Consider the following 25967-nt stretch of genomic DNA (forward strand, 5'->3'; position numbering starts at 1 on the left):
TTGTTCCCAATTCCAGCATCTGGAGTCTCCTTTCAAATGCTAGAAATAGGAGTTTTACAATGAAATATGGTTCAATTTGCCTTTCAGATGCTTACAAGCATCATTTCATTTAAAAAGGTTGGCTTTTCTAGAACTTCACTTCAAACAAAAGCAATATTAGTGAAAATGTACCGACAAGCATCATAATGAACCTGGAGAGATGTCCACAGTTTTAAGATCATCCATTGAACATCTCAGTTTATTAATACCACTGTTTTAGAAGTTAACTCATCAGACTGCACTGAATCAGCACCAAAACTTTTTTTTTAAAGAATAAATCGATTTTATTCAAACTCTCACGATGTTGGGAGATGATCTTGGATGATAGAAAGTTAAACCTCTTTGGCAACCCTTTACACAAGGGAAAAAGGAATTGTATATGTAGCAGTTAGGCACTCTGCTTAATAAGTTTTGAAGACTAAATGGATTTGCTACCACATGGTTTAAATTTGGCAATAATAGCAAGTGAATAGTTTATTTTCCAGTGGTTGTTTACAAAGAAAAAGTCACGTAATGAAACTCGGGTCATTTGAACCACAGTAATGATTAATCTTGAGAGCATTATCCTTATTAACCTCTCATCCACATTTTCTGGTTTGTAAGTTGCTTGTTTTGTTAATATAAAGTGGTAAGGAAACCGAAACAAGTTCCACATGTGAATCACTGCGCATTTGAGGCAATATTTTATTTTCTGTATTTTTCTCAGTTAGTCATAGAATTGTTGCATCAGGCTCTTTGTCCCATCACTTTCATGATCGATGAGCCTCTCGAAGCTTCATTCCTCTACCTTTCTAAGTCATCACCAGGGTCACTTGCTTGCACTGAATATACACACAGGCTGTGGAATTTGTGGTTACCCACTCCATAATGGAAGCTGCTATGTCGTCCAAAGTTCAATTGTAGTCATGAGTTCCAAATTACAGAACAAATTAAATGAACCTCCTCATGAAGACCTGTTACAGAGAACTTCATTTCTCCACCTGAGAGGTAATTGATTGGATTAATAGAACGATCAGCTTTTTATGTTATATGAAAGAGGAATGATTAGATTGGATCCCTGTAATTGGCAATTATCCATATCCACATATGTGTTTTGCATTTTGTGACCAGTGAATCAACCATAGATCAAAGTTCATTTGTGCCAAATGAACCCAACTTTGTGCCACAGAAATCTGAACCTATGTGATAAAAGTCTGCAAAAGACTGAAAAAAAAACCAAGTCCCGACAAAAGTTAAGTCTTTACGAAAGGGGAGAAAAATCCTCTCAAACTGCAGAAACTGAAAGCATTGGTCCAGCATTTTACAAGGTTTTAACATGCACATGGGAGTTAGAAGAATGTGAATTATTTATGCTTTATCCTCATGACTTCATGCATTACATGAACTTCCCAGGAACATGTCAGCCTCTTCCAGACTATTTCACTTGTTGATTTTGTTTACTACCATGTTTTAACATCTTTATAAAGTGAGAAAATATACTGAGAAGCTGTGTTCACAGAATACACAGTGCCTATAGTCATCTCGAGTGCACTGCCTCAGGTAATAGTCACCCTTTGATAAAAACTGTACACTCAGAGCTGGCGCTACCATTAGCCAAATGAGGCAGCCCGCCGAGGGCGCAAATCTCAGAGGGGCGCTGTTGAAGAGAGCCAATTGTGCCCTACAGTTCAAGTAGGTTGAGAGGAGTGTTCGGAGTCGATGTCAGGAGCTCCAGTGTGCGCCTGTAGGTTGACCGCCGACGGGAAGGTTCACAGTCGGGCGTCAGGTACTCCAGTGTGTGCCTGTAGGCTGACTGTCGAGGTTAGTCTGAGTGTAAACCTAAATATGTATTTGGCTGTTTGAATAAGTGAGGTATTTACATTTATTGTTCCAATAATTCTCACATTGGTTTGAGAAATTTATTAGCACATCATCAAGAAAAGTCAGTCAGTCCATGACTAGCCCCTTTTTAGAGGGTCATATTGATGAGAAGAGGAGACAAGCAGATTTAAGACTAAGATGGTCCATGGTAACTCATTAAGGATAGCTCAGGACAGGTACCAGCTGGTTTCTAATAGAACAATAACTATCAATATTCATAGATGAGAAATAAAAATATAAATTCTGAAAAGAAATCAACTCAGCAATTACTCCATGCTATTTTTGTCATTATATTAATAATTTTGTTTATCCTAGTTGTCAAACATGAGAACTTCAAAAGGCAGACTCAGAAAAGCATCCTTGAGTTTGTGAGTGTAAAGCCATGCTGAAATTATACAGTTCCGTTTGGCTCAGGGTCCTCTATCAAAGTATTGCAAATTCTCCCAGTGAGTGCTGTGTAATATGGAGATACTCTCCTTCCAGGCAGCTCTTAAAGAGACATGTCATCAACTTGATTATTGCTTGAGTTGATGCCATCTCATAGTGGGGCAATGAATAGAGCTACTACCTCACCACTCCAGCCATCTGGCTTCTGCCCTGAACTCTGGCCCTGTCTCCATGTGAGCTTCCTCTCGAATCTCAAAGATATGACCAGGTAGATTATTGGCCATTGCTGTCGTGTGTGAGTGAGTTGTGGAATCTGGAGGGGAAAGGATAGAAATGTGGGAAAATAAAAAAGGGAATAGCCTAGATTTGCAAAAATGATTACAGGGAAGTCAGAGCAAACCTGATGGGGAAAAGAGGAACTTTCATACTGCATTATTCTTGTAGAAAAAAATTGGACACTCATAGGTAGATAACTTAAAGGTGTTTGAAGTAAAAGTTTTTAATGCTGTGTTGCCCTTAGCAGAGGGATGCATTCTATAGAGTGCCTTTTAGTTCAAAATGATTTGTGTGCCAAAATATTTTCTTTAGTATTTGAGAAAGATCATCAAAGATCGATGTGTTACTTATCCCTGCAATTTAAAATGTGCAGTTTCAAGTTTTGTGCTTTTCATTTTTTTCCTACATAACATCTGTTTTTGAAAATCGAAGTTGGCAATTTTTATTCTGGGGGGTGCAGGTAGTTGGCTTTGTCTAGGGCGCAAAACAGTCTGGTATTGGCCCTGCTGACACTATCACCAGCTACTTTGAGTCAAAGTGGGCACCCGAGCTTTAGGAATTACAAGCACCACTTCCAGGAAGAGAAGTTGTCTACCTCATAAACTCTGCAAATTCTGGGTAGAGATAATGCTTCCATGCCTTTTTGAGATTGTGAAATTGTCAATATTTTTTTCCTGAAATAAAATCTTGAAGGCACCTTGTAAACCTGTGATTTGGGTGCCAATCTTCAACTTCATCTAGTTTTATCAGCTAACCCTGCAGACATTGGAAAATGAACAGTCAACCTTCCTAAGTTGTTTGTTCAGAAGATCTGAAACACAATTAAAATATTAAAGAGAAGCAATTACTGAAAGAATGGGCATTCCTTTTGGCTAAATACCTCAATACCACTATTCCTGGCCAGAAAGACAGTTGTCCTGTTACTAAATTAAATTTCAATGAAGATGGATTTTGGACACAAATTTATAACTCTTCTTCATTCAATGTATTTTACTGGAGAGATAATCCCTCTATCATCAGGGAACATTGATATGCTTTGACCTTATGTTCTCTTTGCATCGAGAAACTCTCATTAAATAGTTTTCGTAGGCTGTTTGCTGTTGTGCACTTTTTGAACAATAGCGTCACATTAAATAGTTGTGACGCTTCTATTTGCAGTTTGTTGGCCCATTGACTTATTGGCTTAATGTGGTCTGATCACTTTGAGTTATGCCTTCCTCCAATTTCATTGGTTGGCAAATTGAAACTCATTGGCTGATGCATAGGTTTATCAGGAACAATGAGATATTCCAAGAGGCTTCCAAGGCTCTGAGATGATGAATATTCAGATCCATAATTCTGTTCTTTATTGTTATTGTACAATCTACACCAGTAGATGGTATTACTTAGCTTTAGAAGATTACCAGCAGCATCTTGTGGTAAAGTATTGTACTACAACACAAATGTGCCAATCCCTTGACAATGGAATGGGGAATTTTCAGTGTGACCCATAAATTATACAAGATAGAACACTTAATTGACAAACAAGAAACCAAATCTACCACCATTTTAGTAAGTTGAGATCCATTTCTGATCTAATAATCTATTATAAATTATTATGTAATTTCATACGATAATTTATTGTCCATAACAAATATCCTCATTTATTTTAAATAAATAATGGCAGTCATACAGTGAGAGCCATGGTGTCTTGACATATTCTTGTTAATCCGTTTAAATTAAATGCAGATAAGGAGCTCAGTGTAAGTTACAATTTTAGGTTACTTCCATCTCCACCAGGAATTTAGTGTCTGTATTAGTCATTTGGGAGCAATGTACATCTAGTAAAATTGCTCATCTCTTTCCATTAAAAGAGAATCCTGCCCTAAAATGTTGACTGCCCAGTTCTCCCCATGGATGCCACCTGACATGCTGAGTCCTTCCACCTCCTCTTTGCTTGCTCAAGATTCTGATATCAGCAGTTCTTGAGTTCCTCCCTTTCCCTCCTATGCTCAGCAAGATTATTTGCATAATACTGACTGGGAAGTATCCAAGTTTGGATACGGTCTATCTTTGTAATTTCAAAGTATCAATGTAATTTATACATAAGCCCTTGACAACTTGGGAATCAATGGTGATTGAACCATCAGAAAAAAAGTTTCCAATTCCAATAGAGTTAAACAAGAAAGACAGTAGATGCCATGATGATAGTACATACACAAAATTGATGGAGAAACACAGCATCCTTACGTGGCAAAGATGTATAACTAATGACTCGGGCCTGAGCCCTTCACCAGGGTATAATTCCATTTCCAATAAACAGGTTGGGATCCAACTGAAGTCCAACATCTTAATACTAATCCATTTCAATGGATTTCAGGACCACAGCAGGCGTTGTCATGACAACAAAAACTTCTTTGTAACATATACAAGAGAAGTTTATTGATCTGAAATGTTAACCAATTTTCTCTTTCCAAAGATGATGCTTGACTTGCTTTGTATTTCCAGCACATTTTTTTTGCTTTTCTTTTATATGTTGAACTCAGTCCTAGTTCTAAAAATGTAACATGCTGATAAAAAAAATGAGAATTTGAAGTAAATTTTAAATTATGACATTTTGTGGATAAACCTACTGGGTAATATTACATTTTAGAGATTTTTTTTGTTGTTGATCATAATCTTATATAATGTCAACTGTTCTGCACCTACTTTGGCTTGGCTTCGCGACGAAGATTAATGGAGGGGTAATGTCCACGTCAGCTGCAGGCTCGTTTGTGGCTGACAAGTCCAATGCGGGACAGGCAGACACGGTTGCAGCGGTTGCAGGGGAAAATTGGTTGGTTGGGGTTGGGTGTTGGGTTTTTCCTCCTTTGTCTTTTGTCAGTGAGGTGGGCTCTGCGGTCTTCTTCAAAGGAGGTTGCTGCCCGCCGAACTGCGAGGCGCCAAGATGCACGGTTTGAGGCGATATCAGCCCACTGGCAGTGGTCAATGTGGCAGGCACCAAGAGATTTCTTTAGGCAGTCCTTGTACCTCTTCTTTGCTGCACCTCTGTCTCGGTGGCCAGTGGAGAGCTCACCATATAACACGATCTTGGGAAGGCGATGGTCCTCCATTCTGGAGACGTGACCTACCCAGCGCAGTTGGATCTTCAGCAGCGTGGATTCGATGCTGTCGGCCTCTGCCACCTCGAGTACTTCGATGTTGGTGATGAAGTCACTCCAATGAATGTTGAGGATGGAGCGGAGACAACGCTGGTGGAAGCGTTCTAGGAGCCGTAGTTAGAGGACCCATGATTCGGAGTCGAACAGGAATGTGGGTATGACAACGGCTCTGTATACACTAATCTTTGTGAGGTTTTTCAGTTGGTTGTTTTTCCAGACTCTTTTGTGTAATCTTCCAAAGGCACCATTTGCCTTGGCGAGTCTGTTGTCTATCTCATTGTCGCTGAGGAAGGTTCTTTGTATAACATGTTTTGGTTATGTCCTTCTCTCATTTCTGGCAAGGGGTATTTTGCACCTTATCATTAGTTCTTGATATTAATTTGACTCCTAGCTCTATCTTGGCTATCTTTGGAGTGAATAGGCCAATGGATTTGACATTGACTTCTTCCCAATCCCATGTAGTGGCTTTTGCTTCCCTCATTTCTAGAAAGGCCATTTTGCTGATATGGCAAGATGCAGTGCCTCTCACTCAATGGTTGGTGGATGTGATGGCATATCTTTCTCCTGAAAAAAAACTACTACAATGGATTTGAACTTTCTTTCTCTTTGAGGTTCTTTTCTCAATTATTTTCGAAGTTTACAGATTAATTATTTTTTCTCTCAACCCCATTATTATTAATATTATTTAGTGGTTCCTTAACTCCAGCAGCCCTGATAGGGTGGGGTTGGATTCTTAGTTTAGCGATATATGTTTTTTTTCTTTCTTTTCCTTTTTTTCCATTTTGACAACATGGGTTCATATGTACTTTGTTCACTGTTACTTGATATTTGTAATTTGATATTAATTTACCTTATCATTTTTATCATTTGTACCGATGAAATTTGTGAATATTAAAACCAATAAAAAGATTAAAAAAGAACAGTTAAAGTAGGCATTAGGCGGTATGTAAAACTCAACACATTAGTTAATTATACAAAATGATTATTCTTTCCAAAGGCATAACTTCCCTGATCATAAGTATATTGGAACACCAACACTGCAACCTATACTAGCATTCTTCTGAGTTACACTGTATGACCTGAGAAGTTGGAAACAGCCAAGATCAAAACTTTCAGTTCAATTTCAGCAAATAAAATTATTTATACATTAGCAATTTAAATAGTGCACTAGAACGATTTACTTGTTTAGCAGAATCTGTTTAAACTTTACAAAAACTCTATTTAATATACATTTTTTTTCTGAACTGGGGCAAATTAAACCATCTTGATCTTTTCCTCTCCATCTCTGGGTTTAAGTCCTGGACTCCTTGCCCAACAGCTCCCCGCCCAACGGGGGACTATTGGACTGCAGCAGTTCAAGGAGGCAGCTCACGATTACTTTCTCAAGGGCTCGGCATTAACAACTCGCCTTGCCAGCAAAACTCACAGCCTGTAAAATTCTGGTATGCAAAATAAAACATATTTGCTGCTGCTTCTAAAAAGCTGCAGAAATTATGACCCAAAGTAGACACAATTATTTTGTATTCAGGTGGCGTTTGGTTCATATTAGTTTATCTGCTTTTTTTGTTTGCAGTTTAAATATGTCTTTATTATTTATTTATTCACAAGATGTTAGTTGCTGGAAATGCTCGCCTTTATTTGTCCATCCCTAATTGTCCCTGAACAGGTATCAGTCAACCACTTTAATGATCTGGAGTCACATAAAGCTGAGATGGATAAACATACCAGATTTTCTGTCCTGAAAGAAACTCATGAACCAAATGTTTCTTTCAACAACAATCTACTTTTCATGGCTGTGGTTTTTGACACTGGGTTTGAAATTCCAGACATTTAATTACTTGAATTTAAATTTCTTACCTGCCAGAACAGGATCTAAATGCCTTGAATCAATGATCCAGAACTCTGGCTACGTCTGACAACTTAATTACAACATTAACGAATAATAATAACTGATGGTTTAAAGCTCCGCTCCATGTATCCAAACTTATCACATATCTCAAACAAACAGTGACCTGCTGGAGGAACTCAGCAGGTCAGGCAGCATCCATGGGCACAAAGAGTTAGTCAACATTTTGGATTTGGACACTCTATCGAGACATTAAATATCTCAAGAAAGGGCCTTGACCAAAAACATTGTCTGACCATTTCAACCTATGGATGCTGCCTGACCTACTGAGTTTCTCCAGCAGCTCACTGTTTGCTCAAGATTCCACCACCTGCAATTTTCATAACAACCCTTGATGACCCATTGCCCGAGTGCTCACTGACAACAAAGGCTCCGTGATATGCACTGCATTCATTGTAAAACACATCCTATTTTCATATATCTCCATCTTGAGTCCTCCCTATCCCTTATACCTTCCATTCCCAAAACCCTTCAATAATTTGCACTCCTTTAACTACTAATAATATCATTCCAAATGGAACCAGTCTAACACTAGCAGCCAAATCTTTCAACAAACCATGTCACAATCTTTAGAATTCACACTCTAAAACTTCATTGGCACTAATTTTCTTTCATGGCTTAATGTTCTCTTAAAACCCACAATTTTGACATGATTTCTATTTTTCTGCCCATACATACTTTTACAGGTTTTGACATCAAAAACTGTACAATCCCATTGTGTCGTAGATATTTCACATACATAGGTTCATACATACCTACCAATCCAACACGGACTCTAATGCTATTCATACATGAACCCCAATTTAATTCCATATTTCCAATCTCTCCTGGATTTTATAATGCACCTACATGCTTGGGATAACTTGCACTGGCCAATTTACCTACCAATTGACACATCCCAGTGGAAAACCTGTACAATCAGATGGAGAACTCCACACAAAACATGCAGACAGCACAGAAAGTCACTGGAGCTGTGTAGTTGTGCCACTGTGCTTAACCATTCAGAATTGTCTTGGAATTTTACTGCCAGATAAAAGATAAGTACTTTGTGTTCCTATACACTTTTAAACCACGTGTTTTGAAATGTTCTGCGGAAAGTACGAATAACGTTGAACGACAAGTTGTTAGAATGTCAGAAGTAAAGGTTGCTGCTTCAGAGAAAGTTTTAGAAGAAAGACGAGAAGAGAAGGTCAACTTTCACAGGCTACTGTCAACTGCCTCCTGTGACATTTGCTGGGGCATGAGTCAGGTACATAAGTAGCAAAGTGGTTTTACTGCAAAGGAGCTGGAGGGATGGGGAGGTAGCATGGTAGTACAAGCAGGGGGTCACATTTAGCATCCTTTGATCAATAGTAAAAAGAAGAAGATGAAAGAACCTGGTTTTGTTCAGTACATTTGGACTCAACTTGATCCAAGTTCACTCCAGCCAGTAAACCAAGGTCAACAGTGTAAGTGAAAAATTGGCAGGATTCAAGGTTTTGTTTCTGCAAATCTGTTTTATCAGAAATTTCAATTTGAACTGAGATACTGTTTACATTTTCTACCCAAAAAGAGCTGATAAAATATGACCCTGCAAATTTTCATTTTGTGCACAATGATGTATATTTAAGATGAAATAGATGCCAGTGACCTCACCACTTAAAGGATCCAGATTATATCATAAAATTCAAGAGGAGAATCAAATCTTCTGTAATAGCTAGATGAATGTTGAGATTAGATTAGAGACAAAGCCATAACATTGTTATGAATACTGTAATTGTTAATACAGTAGTATTTCCATTGCAAGCAATGACCACAATTTCTTTTTGGAGACAAAGAGGAAGCGACAGACAAATTGACAAAATCCAAACATGAACGCAGAAAAGTGTAATATAAACAAATGCTAAAGTCAATTTACTGAATGTTGGACCATGAGGCCGTTTTGTGTCAGTCAAGTGAACAAAAAACTCACAAAGCACTGCATTAAGGTAACATCTCACAGGAGACTTTGTTCCGAAGAAATTCTCAGGGATAATTAGAAAGGTACAAATCTGAACGCTGGACAGAATTTTACATGACGTTTTAAGAATAGGGTGACCTTCATTTTTTTTTTGTATACAGATTCTGTGGAACATAAACAAAGCATAGACCAGTAGATTTGTTTTCATGTTCATCTTATTTCTTGCAATGGAATTAGCCCAAAAATGATAATGATGCTTACAACTGCACCAAAATTCTTAGTTGATTCAGCTTTAACCAAGCGATTGTAAAGAAAAACTATAATAATGAACTAATTGGATTACATTAAAATAAACTAAGATAGATATAAATATTCAGAGTGAATCCAGTGCCAAAAAGTGGCTTGCAATAGTCGAAACAATCCTTTTGTGATGTGTGAGCAATTGATGATTAGTGAACCAGCCAGCAGACTTTCCACAGGGCATCTGAAGTTTAATAGTATCTGACAACATGCCAAATTTCTTCAGACTCCTTAGAAAGTAGAGACGCTAGTGTGCCTTCTTCATGATTGCCTCAATGCGCTGGCTCAAGGAAAGGTCTTCTGATACATGGACTCCCAGGAATTTGAGGTTCTGACTCTACCTATCTCACTCCCATCAATGTAGATGGATGTGTTTTCCTTTGGCCTCTCCTTCCTAAAATCAACGGTCATCTCCTTGGTATTAGTGATGTTGAGAGCAAGATTGCTGTTCTGGCACCACACAACCAGATTCTTGACCTCCATCCTCTATTCTGACTCATCATTTCCAGTTATTTTGCCATCAACAGTGGTGTCATCAGTGAATTTGTAGATTAAATTAGAGCTGAACTTTGCTTTGCATTTGAGTGTACAATGAAAAGAGGAGGGGAATGAGCGCAGAGCCTTGGGGTGCCCCGATGTTGATGATTAGTGTGAAGGAGGTGATGTTGGAGATCTGAAATGATTGGGATCTGCCGACGAAGAAGTCGAGGATCCCAGTTGCAGAGGGATGGACGAAGTCCCAAATCCTTCGGCTTGGTCACATTTTGCTGGTGTGATGTTATTGAATTCCGAGCTGGAGTCAATGAACAACCTGACATAGATGTTCCTGTGGTCTTGGTGATCTAACACACAATGGATGGCCATCAAGGTGGTATATGCAATTGACCTGTTATAATTATAGGCAAACTGGTGGGTTCAGGTCCTTCCTGAGATGGGAGTTGATTTGCTCCATAACCAACCCCTTGAAGAATTTCATCACAGCGGTTATTAATGCTACCAGCTGATGGTCATTGAGGCATGTCACCATGCTCTTCTTGGCCTTTTGAGCCAGCTGGAGACCCCTGCAGCAAGAGGTGGAATACATCTGTAAATGCTCCAGCCAGCTGGCTCACACCAGTTGAAAGGACATGGCCAGATACACCATATGGGTCAGACGGTTTTTGAGGATTCACTCTTCTGAAGATTCTAGTCACCTCAGACTCAGAGACTAGGAGAACAGAGGAAATGATAACCGATGGTGACTGGTGCAAATAGAGAGGTCATTCAATTCAGTAATCAGCTTCTTTGAAAAGTTAAAGGTACTCAGAACAGATGGTGCAAAGAAGACAACTTAAAAAGTCACCTCTTTACTTACCAATTTTTTAGATAGCTATTTTGCAAATAGATATAGGTTATAATCAGATATTGGAGCTTATCCAAGCTTTGATTCAATTGGATCCAGCCAAAACCAAAAGCTGATGCTGGTTAGCTTACCAGGTTAGCTGGTTAGCTTACTCAGGATCAAATTTTTGATTTATTTTTTCAAAAGTGGAATTCATGGTTTTATTGGTACTGGAAACTTGGAGTCAGTACAATGAACGATTCATTTGCCAGCAATGGTGACTTTTATGATTTTGGCTGCAGAAACCAAGTATCTCAGCTACATCAGGTCAGCCAGTTGCTTCATCCCACAGTTACCTTACTCGACATCATAGAAACAAAGCATTACTATTCATTATCTGTCAGTGTTCCAATAGCTACTTTGGTCACCTTTGTCAAAACACTAACATGGGAGGCAAAGCTGTGGAGGATGTAACTTCTCCTGGCTGATCTGGGAACACACTGTGGGGAGGTCTGGGCCAGGTCCATAACTGAAGTATCTACTAAGGCGGATGTGGGGAACCAAGTGACTTGAGGGGAACTTGAAAAGTTAAAATATTGGAAGATTCTAATGGCAGTCTGACAACATGGATGGTCGAAGGCCTACCTCCCAACAAGATATTGTTTTTTTCAGCCATAAATGGTCAAGGTGAAACAGTAAATGAGTTGAACCAATTAGTATTTCACTTAAGAAAGTGGATCAATGAAGCAAACAAATATCTCCACATGCAGCTGAACAACATATATCACATGATGAATAGTAACTCTAAACATTTAATAAATATTGCTTTTGTGCTTGGGAGAATAAAAATGTTTAATGTTCATTAATGTAGGGCCATAGATCAACATCCTTCTAAATGTATCTTACAAGTGTAACCATACATATAAGGGAATAACTAGATCTATAACCAAGTTAATCATGTGGACCTCACTGGGTTATTTTAACTAGCGGTCTCTTCTTCCTTGCTACACTCTTGCCAATAAAGAGAATGAAAGAACTGTACAATCACAGATCTGAAACTGCATTAAGAAGGCACACTCTGCAAGAACAATGCAGCTTGCCCTGCCCTCTCTCCATATTTCTGGAGTATTTTCTTTCAATTGGTGTGTCAACTCCCTCTGAAAAATCTCAGTTGAATCTGCTGCCCAAACCTGGAAGGTAAAGCAAGCATGATGCCAACCACTTTCCGTGTAAAGTCTTTATTTCATGTGTCACAGCCAATCACCTCAAATCTATCTCCTCTGTCTTCTATCAATACAAAAATCTTCCTTGCCTGGATACCACATTGTTTTGAAAATTCCAACACATAATCTCTCAAACTTCACTGCTCCCAGTAGAATAATCCAAGCTTCTCCAGTCTCCTTTTTTCTTTTACCATTTGGATTATTTGAGCAAATCTTTTTGCACCTGCCCCAAAGCCTTAACATCTTTTCTCATGTACATTGACCATAATTGAACTCAATTCTCAAGTTGTGGATGGACCAATGTTTTGACAAATTGAAGATATTTGCCTAATATGCCCAAGGTTGTCTCTCAACCATGCTGACCTACTCATGCTGATAATTTGCTTTTAGTGATTTAATAATCAATGATGTAATGCCATATGTTTAAGAAGGAAACCAGCTGGGGAACATTGATGGGGAATAAAGGAATAGGAAGGAGAAAATACTGCATTGGGTATTCCTCACAAAGATACACTGGCAATAACTACGCAGAAAGGCATAGCCATATCATTCTATAATCTCACTCTGAAGAGGAGTATGAATGAGCAAATATGCTCTAAGTGGGCAAAGAGGAAATAAAGTTGGGCAAAAAGGTTCAAAAATTAAAGAAAGATTAAATGAAAATAATTACTCAACATAAATATTAAGATGAGAACAATGACATGATTAAAATAATGGAGTTTGGACAAAAAATACTAAGAACACACAGCAAGTCTGCCAATGTATAAAAAGGCACATTTGTCTTTCAGAAAGCCACAATGTCAGAAAGCAGGATATTTTCACCATAAGTAAATAGTTTTTTGGATTGACAAATGCAGATGTGGCAGAACTCACTAAAATACAGTTAGAGCATTTGCAAGTGACCAGAATAAACAGGAGCTTGATCCCAGTGAAATACATTTTCCACACAATACTGGCTCCTGAGAAGGCTGAGGTTATAGACGCTAGTGAGTCCAACAAAGCCACAAAGAAATTGTCAAGACTGATGCATCGAGGCAGGCAACAGTCTACAAAAACAACCAACAAAAATCGTCCCAAGAAGGAGAATTAATAATCGCCCAAAAGCAAACCAAGAGGCTGCCAATCTCCGCAAGCACACATCAGCATTGGTAAATTAACTAACACTGAACATAGAACATAACAGCACAGTTCAGGCCCTTCAGCCCACGATGTTGTGCTGACCCATATATACCTAACCAAAAAAAATTAAACCCTCCCGAACTTATAACTCTCTATTTTTCTTTCATCCATGTTCCTAAGAGTCCCTTAAATGCTCTTACTGTTCCATCTTCCACTACCTGGCATTGTATTCCAGGTTCCCTCTGTGTAAAAAAATCTTACTCCTGATGTTTTCCCTTAAATTTTCATCCCTTCACTTTCTACTGATATCCTCTGGTGTTTGCTACTCCCGCCCTGGGATAAAGGTTCTCGCTACCTTATCTATGCCTCCCATAATCTTGTAGACCTCTATTAAGTGACCTCTCATTCTTCTGTGCTCCAAGAAGAAAAGTCCTAGCTCTGCTAAATTCACCTCATGAGACAATATTTTCCAATTCAGACAATACTCTGGTAAATCGTCTCTGCACCCTCTCCATAGCTTCCACATTCTTCTGAAAATGAAGTGACCAGAACTGAACACATTATTTTAAGTGTGGTCTCACCAGAGATTTATAGAGCTGCAGCATTTCCTCACGACCCCTGAGCTCAATCCCTTAAATAATGAAACCCAGTATACCATACACTTTCTTAACTATCCTATCAACCTCCTTGGCAACCTTGAGAGATCCTTAAAGGCTAAGGAAGCCAATTTAACTCATACACAAAGGCACTAGAGTGTGAAATGTTTCTTTCTTTATTATCAGTACTCCAATCACCAGCTGCTACCTAAATTTTGATTCATGAAATCAAATAGAATTCCATCATAGGGTTCCAGGTTTCAGTAAAGCCGCTGTTATGTGGAATTCAAGCAGCTGGCAGCCTCAAGAAACAAGGGGAAAAAAAATTGCAGAAAATAAATAAGTTAAAACAAAAAGGGAAGTTTAAAATTGGCGGGCCTCGCTGTTAGTTCGCCAATCACACAACACACAATCTCAAGCAACTGGAAAATACACTTGGTTTTTTAAAAAAAATGTCTGAACTTAAATTTAGACATACAGCACAGTAATAGGGCTATTAGAGCCCACAAATCCGCATGCCAACCAACTTACACCCCATTAGCCTACACTCCCGGTACGTTTTGAGCATTGGGAGGAAACCGGAGATTCGAGAAAAAAATGATGCAGACAGAGGAAGAATGTACAAATTCCTTACGGACAGCATGGGACTCGAACCCCAGTCCAGACCAAATCGCTGGCAATGTAAAGGCATTGCGGTAAGCGCTCCGCCCATCGTGCCACCCTTATCTGGCATCTACTAATCCCCATAGGTTCCGGATGCCAGGGATTTTACTATCGAATCAAATTACGATGAGTATAGACCGAGTAAATGCAAGCAGGTTTTTTCCACTGAGGTTAGGCGGGCAGCAACCTCCTTTGAAGAAGACCGCAGAGCCCACCTCACTGACAAAAGGCAAAGGAGGAAAAACCCAACACCCAACCAACCAATTTTCCCCTGCAACCGCTGCAACCGTGTCTGCCTGTCCCGCATCGGACTTGTCAGCCACAAACGAGCCTGCAGCTGACGTGGACATTTACCCCCTCCATAAATCTTCGTCCGCGAAGCCAAGCCAAAGAAGAAGGTGAAATAAAACTAGAGGAAATGGGTGAGAGAAAATTTTAATGGGAACATCGGAGAACCACGCAGAGAAGTGGGATTGTAGAATGAGCTGCCAGCTGAATTGGTAAATGCAGGCACAATTTTGACATTTAAGAAAAATGTGGACATGCACATGGACGGGAGGAGAATGGAGGCATATGGTCCAGATGCAGGTCAGTGGGACTAAGCAGAAAAAATAGTTTGGCACAAACTAGAAGGGCCAAAGATCCTGTTTCTGTGTTATAGTATTCCATGATTCTATCGAAAACACCTTATAAAGAAGCATTGATGTAGAACATGGTCTCTCTGTCTGCAGTCAGCTGAAGCAGGAAAGGGACTGATCACTGGCCACTTTAACTGTTGCTGATTGCCTGTGTTTTGATAACTGAAATGTCACTAATTCAAAACTCATATGAATTTGGAGATCTTTTCATCATGCAGGCAGCTCCTAAAATTACCCCTTAATTTTGCAGGTGTACAGCCAATGGAATTATGATGAGTAGCTTGGCAAGGCACAAAAATTAAACTTTATTCTGCATTAAACTGTATTCTGAAATGATTTGGTAAATTCCACTCAAACCAATTACCTGCAAAGCTATAAATAACTCACTTGCAAGCATGCAAACTCACAGAAGCAGTCCAAGCAGTGGTTACCATGTCCAAAGCATTGACAGGGGAGTTCAGACTCTGCCTCCACAAATTATGGTTTTTGGACTGCAGACATGTAACGGCACAATCAATGAAATTTGCTGTTACATGGGCAGTCTAAAAAGGAAAGTTCCGGAATTTTTAGTAAATTCCTGCACCGCAATTTATCCTGCAGGATCCCTACTACCTTTCGGGGGAAGCCTGCAGCCTGTAGAGCACCGCAGAACTCACCTCATGAATTTAACGTCCAGCTGATGACTCCGACCAGGTTGCTCCATGGAAAAGCCCTGGGATTAACGTGCACAGGAACTCAAGGTGTGCAGTGTAAATGACCACAAGGTGTGTAGTTGTGCTAACTTATGTTAAATATTTGATAGATTTTTTCCAACATTGCTGTCTTAAAAACACTCGTGACTTGCTCCAAACCAGAGCAGGAGCAAGATTTAGGGTGATGACTGGCGCTATGTAGCTGTGGAAAGTTTCCACAATTTAATTTTTGTATTTAGTTTTTAAAGTTTAGTTTAGAACAATGAACAGACTCCTTTTCAGTTAAACTGTGTCCACACCCTGAACATAAGCACATTAAAAGACAAACAAATGTCAATAGAAGCTGCATCTCTTGGTTCAATGGGCCTTTACAATGAAAAACAAATGCTTTACTGCCCCTTCATTTCAATCAAATAAACATTACCTCTCAAATCCCACAAAACACAAGGCTGGAAGGATTGAGTTACTTGGCTATGCATTAAGGTTCAACTCCAACAAATTCCCACACAAACAGTCCATAAACATAAATTCAGTGAATGATATCAATGTAATGATAGGTGTTTAATTGCTTGCCTTCACCAATTTTTTTCTGCATTGGTTTCAAGGCAAATTAATATAAGTTTTGAGAGACACTAAGGGAAAAAGTTCAGTAATCCTTATTTCTTGCAAGTACATCTGTTAAAACTGCTCTTTTAATTCAACAAATCATTATGTCACAAATGTGTAATGTTGAACAAGTTGTTCTTCCAATAAAATAAAGCTGAGTATATATTTTTTTCAATGTTTTGGCTGCAGAGAAGATTCAAGAGATAAGTAAAATGCATACACGACGAGTAAAAAATCTACCATAAACAAAAAGGCATTCAACAACCTTGTAAATTCACACCAACTTTAATAAAGTTGTATACCTAGAAGTACAGCAGAGGAAACATGCCTTTTAGCCCAAGATATCAGATGCCAATTTAAGTTCATCCCACCTGCCTCTACATTCCTCATCCCCTGCCTGTTCAGGTCCTTGTCTAAATGCCTCTTAAATCTTACTATCATATCTGCTTTCAATGTCACTGGCCCATGGCTTGGTGTTACTGTTCTACCATATCAAGATGGCTAATTCACCACAATTTCAATGTACCAAATTTTAATTGTCAACAAACTAATCACAACTTTTTGTCTGCCTTACAGAAGGCAATTATATGTAAAATTACATGTTCTATACAATAAAGGAGTCCTGAATATGTTAAAATAGCCCAGTATTAATGTGCACACAAACGACCACCATGATCTGAACTCTTGTCACCTCAAGAAGCCCAAGTAAGTTTTAACATGCATGTAGGTCACAGGCCAACGTAAACTGAGTTTTTGACAAAATACCCACATTTCTTGGAGTTCAATAAATTTAGCCCAAATGCAGAGCAATTAAATGCATTTCGAAAAAATGCAAGTAGGAAGAGGTGCGGGCTGCATGACTCCTTGAGTCTGATCTGATCAGATTGTTGGCCTGATTTCCACTTACCTGACCAGATTTCAAGTGCTCAAAAGGTGGGAGGGTGGCCCACTAAATACATTATGCAGGCCATGGGCTTGTAACATTATATACTCTATTCATGTGTATATTATGGGACAATTTATATGGATACATCACTTTACAAGCTTAATTCCAAATTGCAATATATCAATGAGCTAAAACTAGAATGAGCAAACAAATTATTAAAAAGATGCCTGATATTTTTATAAATGTCACAATTTGTTCACAAATGTCCAAATTTCATTTCCTAAATCTGTATTAATACATACCTGTGTTACATGCCACATATCATTTGTGTTCCTGTCAATCAATTTCACTTCCTTGTCAATTCAATAAAAAAAGATCAACAGGATTAAAATTACATGTATTTTTATGAAACTGTTTCCTTGCACACTATGTCCACTGTTAAACCAGCACAGGAGAAGAATTTTCAAAAGTGAGTAACACGCGCTCACTGTATGTTCAAATCAGACTATTCAGAGATTTTCACTTTCAATGTTACCCATTAACAGGATTTCTCCTGGTAATATACAGATGATTTGCCATACAACTGCATGATTCAGGCGTGAGTGCCTTGAAATATCAAGTTCCAACATTGCCTTGCACTATTCACATCAAGCTGATTAGTCTTAACAATTTTTGTGGATCACAGAGAGCCAAATATCTTTTATACAGGAACGAATTTATTCTTGTACAGTACAACAACATTGACCTGCATTTGAATACAAGAAATAGCTGGTTTAGGTCACCTAGCAATAAGAAAATTGCTGGAAAAATGAAATGAAACAGAAAATGTTGGAAATATTCCGAAGGTAGGCAACAACTGTGGTGAGAGAAACAGAATGTATCAGGCTGATAAGCTTTCAGTGGAACCAAAAAAAGGTGAAAAATGAAATAAGTCTTAAATGGCAGAGTGAGGAAGGACTGAAGATGCAATTACAAGCTCTTTATCCCAACTGATAAAATACCATCATTGTGAAACATAAATTTTACTTCTTTCTCGACCAATGCTGCATGGCCTGCTGAGTAGTTCTGTTTCTACATCACCCAGTCGCACAACCGTTTGGTTATGGAATAGTTGATCAATGAAGAGCGACAGGGAAGGTGACCACACAGGCTGCGGGCTACTTGTGGTCGAGAGTCTGGCACAGGCTGCGAGCTGCTGGAGACTAGCTCAAGTGAACCAGGTATTGGACCCAAGATTCTTGAGGGTGCTGAGGGCAAGAAGGGCTCCCAAAGGTCTTTGATGATGAAGGCTTCTTGTCAGAAGTTTGGATCTGGTGCTCAGGTCACTGATGGATTGAACAGGAGTCAGTGCGACTGCAGAGGTTACACGAGCACTGGAGGCGAATCCACAGACACTCATTGACTCTGAAGGGACTCTCTTTTGCTTCTCTTTCTCTCTTACTGCAAGGGGCGTGGGGCATCACTAATGGCGACTCTTTGTCTGCCTTATAGCAGGCAGAAGGCAATTTCATGATACGTTCTGTACTATTACACAACAATAAAGGAATCTTGGAATCTCGGGCATGATCTTAAGTCCATTCATCCTACTTGATCCCAACATCTCCTGATTCCTTTTGCAACAATAAATCCATCAGTCTCCATCACAAATGTTCTCAATATGACTGAAATTCACGAACCTCTGAAATAGATAATTCCGTCACTTTTCAAGGCATCATGTGAACCAATTTCTTCCATATCTCACTTTGAAGTAACCAATGTCTGCCCAGGTCATAGATAAATTAAAATAAAAATTTAGACATGTAGCACAGTAACAGGCCATTTCGGCTCACGAGTCCATACCACCCAGTTTACACCCCATTAACCTGCACCCCCGCTATGTTTTGAACTGTGGGAGGAAATTGGAGCCCCCAGAGCAAACCCATGCAGACACAGGGAGAACATACAAACTCCTTATAGAGAGCAAGGGATTTGAAACCGGATCCCGATCCCAATCACTGGTGCTGTGAAGGTGTTGTTCTACTGCTACGCCAACCATGCCAGCCTTCAGTATGTGGAAACAACTTCTCCCCATTTATCCAGACTAGTATCCAATCCCCAAGAATATCAAATTCAAAATGTATATCAATATTCCAGTTTATTTCCTATGTTCCATTCCCTTCAGACTCCAACTCTGTGCAAAAGTTTTGTTTATTTAATTACAGCATGTAAACTTAAACTTAATTTTATATTTCAGCCTGCGGTGGGTAACTTAATAAGTTTGATCTAGGTATGGGCCATTCCCACTTTTTGGGTAATACAATTGTAAGTGCTGAGATTTCAGTCAGGGTTCAGGTACCGTAACACTATTAGCTGTATCTCTCTGGACAGTAAAACCCCTGTTATCCGGAATGAGCAACCGGCAACAATATCGAAGAAAATATATAAAAATAAAAAGAATAAATAAGTCAGCAAGTTGAGCAGATTTTTTTTTCTGGCATTTCATATTTCCTTTTCCTTCATTTACAGCATTTTGAAATATTATTACACTTTATAACCAACCCGAAGGAACATCCTGGGGTATAAAGTTTACATTGCACTGCTACTATATTTAGCACCTCCCATCCATTCATTCAAAGGTATGCACTGACAGCACTTAAAAAGGGCAGCCACTTGGAATGGTGGTTGTGTGCTGCTGAGCTAGGAATCTGGCCCAAATCCCTGTAATGCTGGAAATGGAGGAAATTCTCACCTTCCTCGCTGTTGTTCACTGCTCTGCTGGTTATCTGGCATGAACTCTTGATGCACTGGCACTCCTGAATCAACGAACTGCCCATGGGTTGTTGCTAATGTGGACAATGGCTGGGTGAGCCAGGGTAAGACGTGGAGCTGAGGGATGTATTGTGGCTGGATGGGCCATTACTTGGAACTCGCAGAGCTTGTACCACAGGTTTACAGACCAACTGGATCTTGTGGTCTAGATGTGATGGAAGCTCTTGTTTCCCTTTCGGGGCAATTTTCACCAGCCCAGAGATTTCACTATTGGAACAAGCTCAACAGCCAGTGACCACCGTGTACCACTTTGCAGCAAAGGAGTTCAGGGGCTCTCCTCAGAATCCCAACACTCAGGTTCCTGGCAAAGCAATATGCTACAGCAGTGAGAGCAGAGATTTTTGGGTAATACAAGTGTAAATGCTGAGATTTCAATCAGGGCTCAGATACAGTAACATTATTAGCAATGTATCTCTCTGTACAGTAAAACCCCTGTTACCCGGAATTAGCAACCGGCAAAAAATATCGAAGAAAATAAATTTAAAAAATAAAAAGAATAATTAAGAATACTTAAAAATTTAAATAAAAGTTTAAAATTGTAAAAAAAAATGTTCTCTGAGGTAAGACATAAACCTTTGGTGAAGATGGGAGCAAATATGAGTGCTTTAGTCATGCTTTGCTCGTAGCAGCTGTTTGAATAAAGTTGTGTTTGAATAAAATGACATCTCCCAGGATGAAGAGCTGGTTGATGCCGCTCATTGCTGGGTTGACTCTCGTAAAGTGTCTCGTTGATTAGTCAGAGGTTTTTTTTAAAATCTTTGTTAGTATATTATTGAGTTTATTAGAAAGGTTTTATCTGTAAATTGTGGGGTGGGGGGGTGAAATTAAGATGTTATTGTTTGTTTTTCAGGCAGTTCCCTGGGACCTGCAGATGCAGCGACGGTTAAATGTTTTCAAAGAATGTGACTGAAAATAAAGTAAAATGCTTTAAGTTTTATATAAATATATATATATATGCAAGTGAAGTTTGTTCAGTATATGTACAGTATAATATTTCTGTCTTTTAAATTGCTTATTATTAATGCAGGCATTGCCAAGCCAACCAGAAAACCTGCATAATCGGCATCTACCAATCTCCATAGGTGCCAGATAACAGTGGGTTTACTGTACTGTGATGACGCCTTTTAGAGCTGATTCCATGAGCACTGTCGTTCGCAGGAATATGTTCTGAGCAGACAAGTTCATTTTAAGAATCAGAAATGTAATTGAAGACCAAATTGGCTCTCTGACATTCAGTGTTATGCATTTGATATAAATCTCACTTTCTCAGTTGATAATCTCATGTTTCCCAAAAGAATTGCTTGCATGCTTCCAGACTTCTGGGAAACAAAAAATAAATTACTCTTGCAGTTTTTTTCTCTCCTGCCATCTAATACAGAATGATGCCTTTGCAGAGCAGAACAACCCACATTGTTACTTAATTTTCAAAGTAAATAAATAACAGTCTGGAGTTTGCTGGGATATACTGTATTAGCAGTTATCTACAGAACAACCAACAATTTCCTCAACTACTACAGTGACCATGGGACAAGTTGCTCTTGTGTCTTGGTGTGAGCTTGCAGGCGCCTCAGATTGAAGAGATTGCCATCCGTGCGGTACCGGATGTAAACAGCATCTTCATTGTTGAGGTCTTTCATGGCTTGTTTCAGCATCATGCTGAAGAAGATTGAAAAGAGGGTTGGTGCGAGAACGCAGCCTTGCTTCATGCCATTGTTAATGGAGAAGGGTTCAGAGAGCACTTCAAATGCAGAATACACTTACCTATTGTTTTTAATGGAACAGAATGGATGCAAGGAACTGAGGTTAAGTTTCAACACTTCTAGATTACATCAAATTGTTCAATTTTTTTAAAATAGCTTTTTTCATTTGCATTTGACATATCCTAGATTTTGCTTGCAATAAGTTATGATTTTTTTTTACTGAGAAGTTTGAATTGTTCATAATAATTTTTGAATGTTTCTGAACGTCAGAAAAAAATTACTGGCAATTTAGAAAATTATTTCATCTAAGGTTTATGAATTAACCTGTGGAAAATATTTTTTTCAGCTGTTTTGTGGAGACTCTTTATCCCCTAACCAAAAGAATGCAATTTATGCTGTTAAAGCCCATTCCCCTTAGCTTACTTCCCTCTGTGTGCTGTTGGCTTGTAACTTTAGAATCGGTTAGCAAAAAAAAATTTTGGGAAGATCTAAACCAGATCTTAAATAAAATCACAAAAAGCAACATACCAAAAAACCCAGAGATCTTCCTTCTAAGTAAGATAAGAAATAAAGAATTTGGACTCGATTTGGATGGAGCACAGAAAAAATTTGTTATGATAGCCCTAGCTGTAGCAAAAAAATGTATTATGTCAACCTGGAAATTAGAAGACAACTTGAGAATACAACAATGGTACATAGAAATAAATAAATGTATTCCATTAGAAAAAATAACATATAATTTAAGAAATAACATCACAATATTTGAACAAATATAGGAACCATACATGAAATACAATAGAGAAATCCTACCATGGACCTCCAGCACCTAAAATGACAAAAGGAGAAGACAACGAAATGAACTGACTCAATATAGAAAAGTAAAAGATAAAAATTTCTTGTTTATTTTTATTAAGTGATGACATTGTTTAACGGATTTAATGTATCGTATAGATTGAACTTTGAATAAATGGGAAGGGGGGAGAGGGAGGGAGGGAAGGGAGGGGGGGAAAAGGGGAGAAAATTACACTATATATTCAAGAGAAAAAATGTCTGTATGTATTTTGGTCAGTATGGTTTATAGTGTGAAAAATTTTTTAAAAAATTTAAAAAGTGTGGGGGCAGGTTGCAAGTTTGGAGGCTGAGTGTACATCCGTGGGGAGTGTGAAGTTCCCCAAATATGAACCAATATATTTGCAAAACAGTTGTAAATTTCCTCCTATTTATACAAGTCCATGCTTGTACTGTTAAAAGGTTTATAGAAACTGCTAATGTAGCTGAAGGGTCATTTACCTTGAACAACTTTGACAGGAATTAATAATAATGATGGCTTAATAGTCATGTGGAATAAAAGTCAGAATGTCCACAGTGTTCAACATCAAGATGTAAAGCAAGCAGAGAACTAAAGATACGTCAACATGCAGCAAGAGTCCAATACGTGCCAGCCCAGAGGTGCTGATGGCAATTCACTGCACCATGAAGAACAAAGATACAGAAACAAAAAAGTGAATCCAATGAAAAGTGCTCAATCTTGGTCATGCAGTCAGTCCCAGCTCAATATACTGTAAAATTCTTGTGGGAGGATGTTAGCCGTGATACTTTCTAACAGTACCAGAAGCTCCACCATTAATCATCTTTCCATTATCACTCAGGGCAATTGAAAACCTGAAGAACAGAAATAGTAGCAGCTGAAAACTAACCAAACACTAAAATAATTAAAGGTCATTTTGTTCTTCAAAATAGAAAGGGGAAACCTATTCTTCCTGTCTGGTTCAAGACTTTCATATGAGAGTCACCAATAGAGTTCAATTGGTTTACCAGAAATCAGGACGAGAGGTTTAACTTCTGAAATGAATCCATCACAACAGTTTCTAACTTGTCCAGCTCACGCTGCTGAGTGAGCAAATTGACCAAAGTAGACACTTCATTTTAAAATAAAGATGACTTCAGCAGATTTCATGTGCAGAAGAGATAGGTTAGAATTTACATCGTTTACCCTCAACTTGGAAGAAAAGTTCAGGGGAAAATGTTTTGGCTGATTATTCAGTTTGGAATCCTTGAGCTTTCCTTAACACATTAATTTTAACGAAAGGTTGACTATAATCTAGATTATGCTATTCATAGACAGGCAAACTACTCCAAAGTCTCTATAAGCTAACAAATGTGTAAAAGGGCTCTTGATAAATTTACACATACTAATAAGACATTAAGTTAGAGTCAAAGTGTAATAGAGCTCTACAGCATGAGCCAGGCCCTTTGGCCCAATTTGTCCATGCTAGCCAAGTTACCCCTCTGAGGGAATCCCTTTTTTCCTCTGTTTGGCCCAGATTCTGCAGAATCTTCCCTGCCCATTTACCTGTCCAAAAGTCTCTTTATGCCATATATGTAGTAGCCATCTCTATTGGAGCACACATTCTGTGTGAAAATGTTGCTCTTTATGCCCATTTTAAATATTTCAATCTCACTTTGAACCTGTGGCCTCTCATTTTAGATTCCACTACTCTGGCTCAGATGGTTAAAAAAAATCAATTCCTCACCAAGAAGGGGTATAGGAGAAGAGCATATAGAATCCTTGTGGGAGAGTCTAGTATCAGAGAGCACAACATCAGAATAACGTCCTTTTAGAACAGAGTCAAGGAGAAGTTTCTTCAGTCAGAATGTGGATGCCGTCGTGGGACATAATTAAAGCAGAGGTTGAGAAGTTCTTGATTAATAAGGGCATCAATGACTATGGGAAGAAGGCAGGAGAATAGGGTTGAAAGGAAAAATACATCAGCCATGATTTGAATGGCAAAGCAGACTCAATGGGCTGAATGGCCTAATTATGATCTTAAGTCTGATAGTCTTATAGGAAAAGATTAGGACTATTCACATTTCAATGCTCCTCACGATTTTATATGCCTCTACAAAGTCACTCATTAGCCTCCTACACTCCAGCGGAAAAAAGTCCAAGTGTACCCAATCTCTCCTTAGAACTTGAGGGTCAGGTCCCAGTAACATCCTCATTCATCTTATTCACACCCTTTCCAGCTTAATGACATCCTTCCAATGGAAAGCACATAATAATACAAAGTCATGATTTCTGAAGCTTGTACCCAATGCCCTGACCAACGGCGGCCAGCATGCAAAACACCTTCTACACCACCCTGCTGCTACTTTCAGGGAACTATGGACCTGCAATCTCTATTCTACAACACTCTTTAGGGTGACATGGGGAAAGCATTTCACATTTTAATTTTTGAGGAAGAGCAAGTATTTAAATTATAATACCACCTAAGGCACTTTATAAAGCTGGTATTAAATTCTTCCTTATACTGTTAAATCCATTTTATCTCTGAAATCAAAGATTCTGAAAAAGATCACAAAAAGGTCATGATATAAACCTTTGCAAATACATTTTTGAAAAAAGAAGGTTTGCCCTTACATGGGCCTTTCACAACAAAATGACATTCTTAAGTACTCGAGAGCTGACGAATAGAGCCTTGAATGGGTTATTGTGCCTGGAAAGCCCAACAGGCTTTTTTTTCTTTAAGGGTAGTGGTAGAAACAGACAAACTGGTAGCATTGAAGTGGCTTCTGGACAGACACATCAATATCAAGGAATGGAGGAATATGGATTGTGTGCAGTCAGAGAGATGCATGTTTAATCAGCATCATGTTTGGTGCAGATATTGTGGAGTTGAGGGCTTGATCCTATGCTGTACTCCTCTGTATTCCATGTAAATACTGTAGAAATGTAGTCTTGCAACTAGAATCAGTGGCATTGTTCCAGTCTTTAAAGACATGGACCTAATTCATTTGATTTGGACATGATTAATGAACTAGATTTGGTTAACAGCCCAATGGTATGTGAAATTTATCTAATAGCAAT

General features: G+C 38.7%; 1 protein-coding gene across 11 annotated transcripts in view; it reads right to left on the bottom strand.

Annotated features, from left to right (window-relative positions):
• Positions 1-25967, bottom strand: part of wwox (WW domain containing oxidoreductase) — an 877584-nt gene that overhangs the window by 389944 nt on the left and 461673 nt on the right. Inside the window, exon 9 of one of the 11 annotated variants that reach the window (XM_069902088.1) lies at positions 22910-22925. The exons of the other annotated variants lie outside the window; for them this stretch is intronic. Coding sequence (XP_069758189.1) covers positions 22910-22925 — 16 coding nt within the window. The remainder of the gene's footprint in view (positions 1-22909; positions 22926-25967) is intronic. 11 annotated transcript variants of the gene reach the window in all.

Source organism: Narcine bancroftii, chromosome 10 (genome assembly GCF_036971445.1).
Source record: "Narcine bancroftii isolate sNarBan1 chromosome 10, sNarBan1.hap1, whole genome shotgun sequence".
NCBI lineage: Eukaryota > Metazoa > Chordata > Chondrichthyes > Torpediniformes > Narcinidae > Narcine > Narcine bancroftii.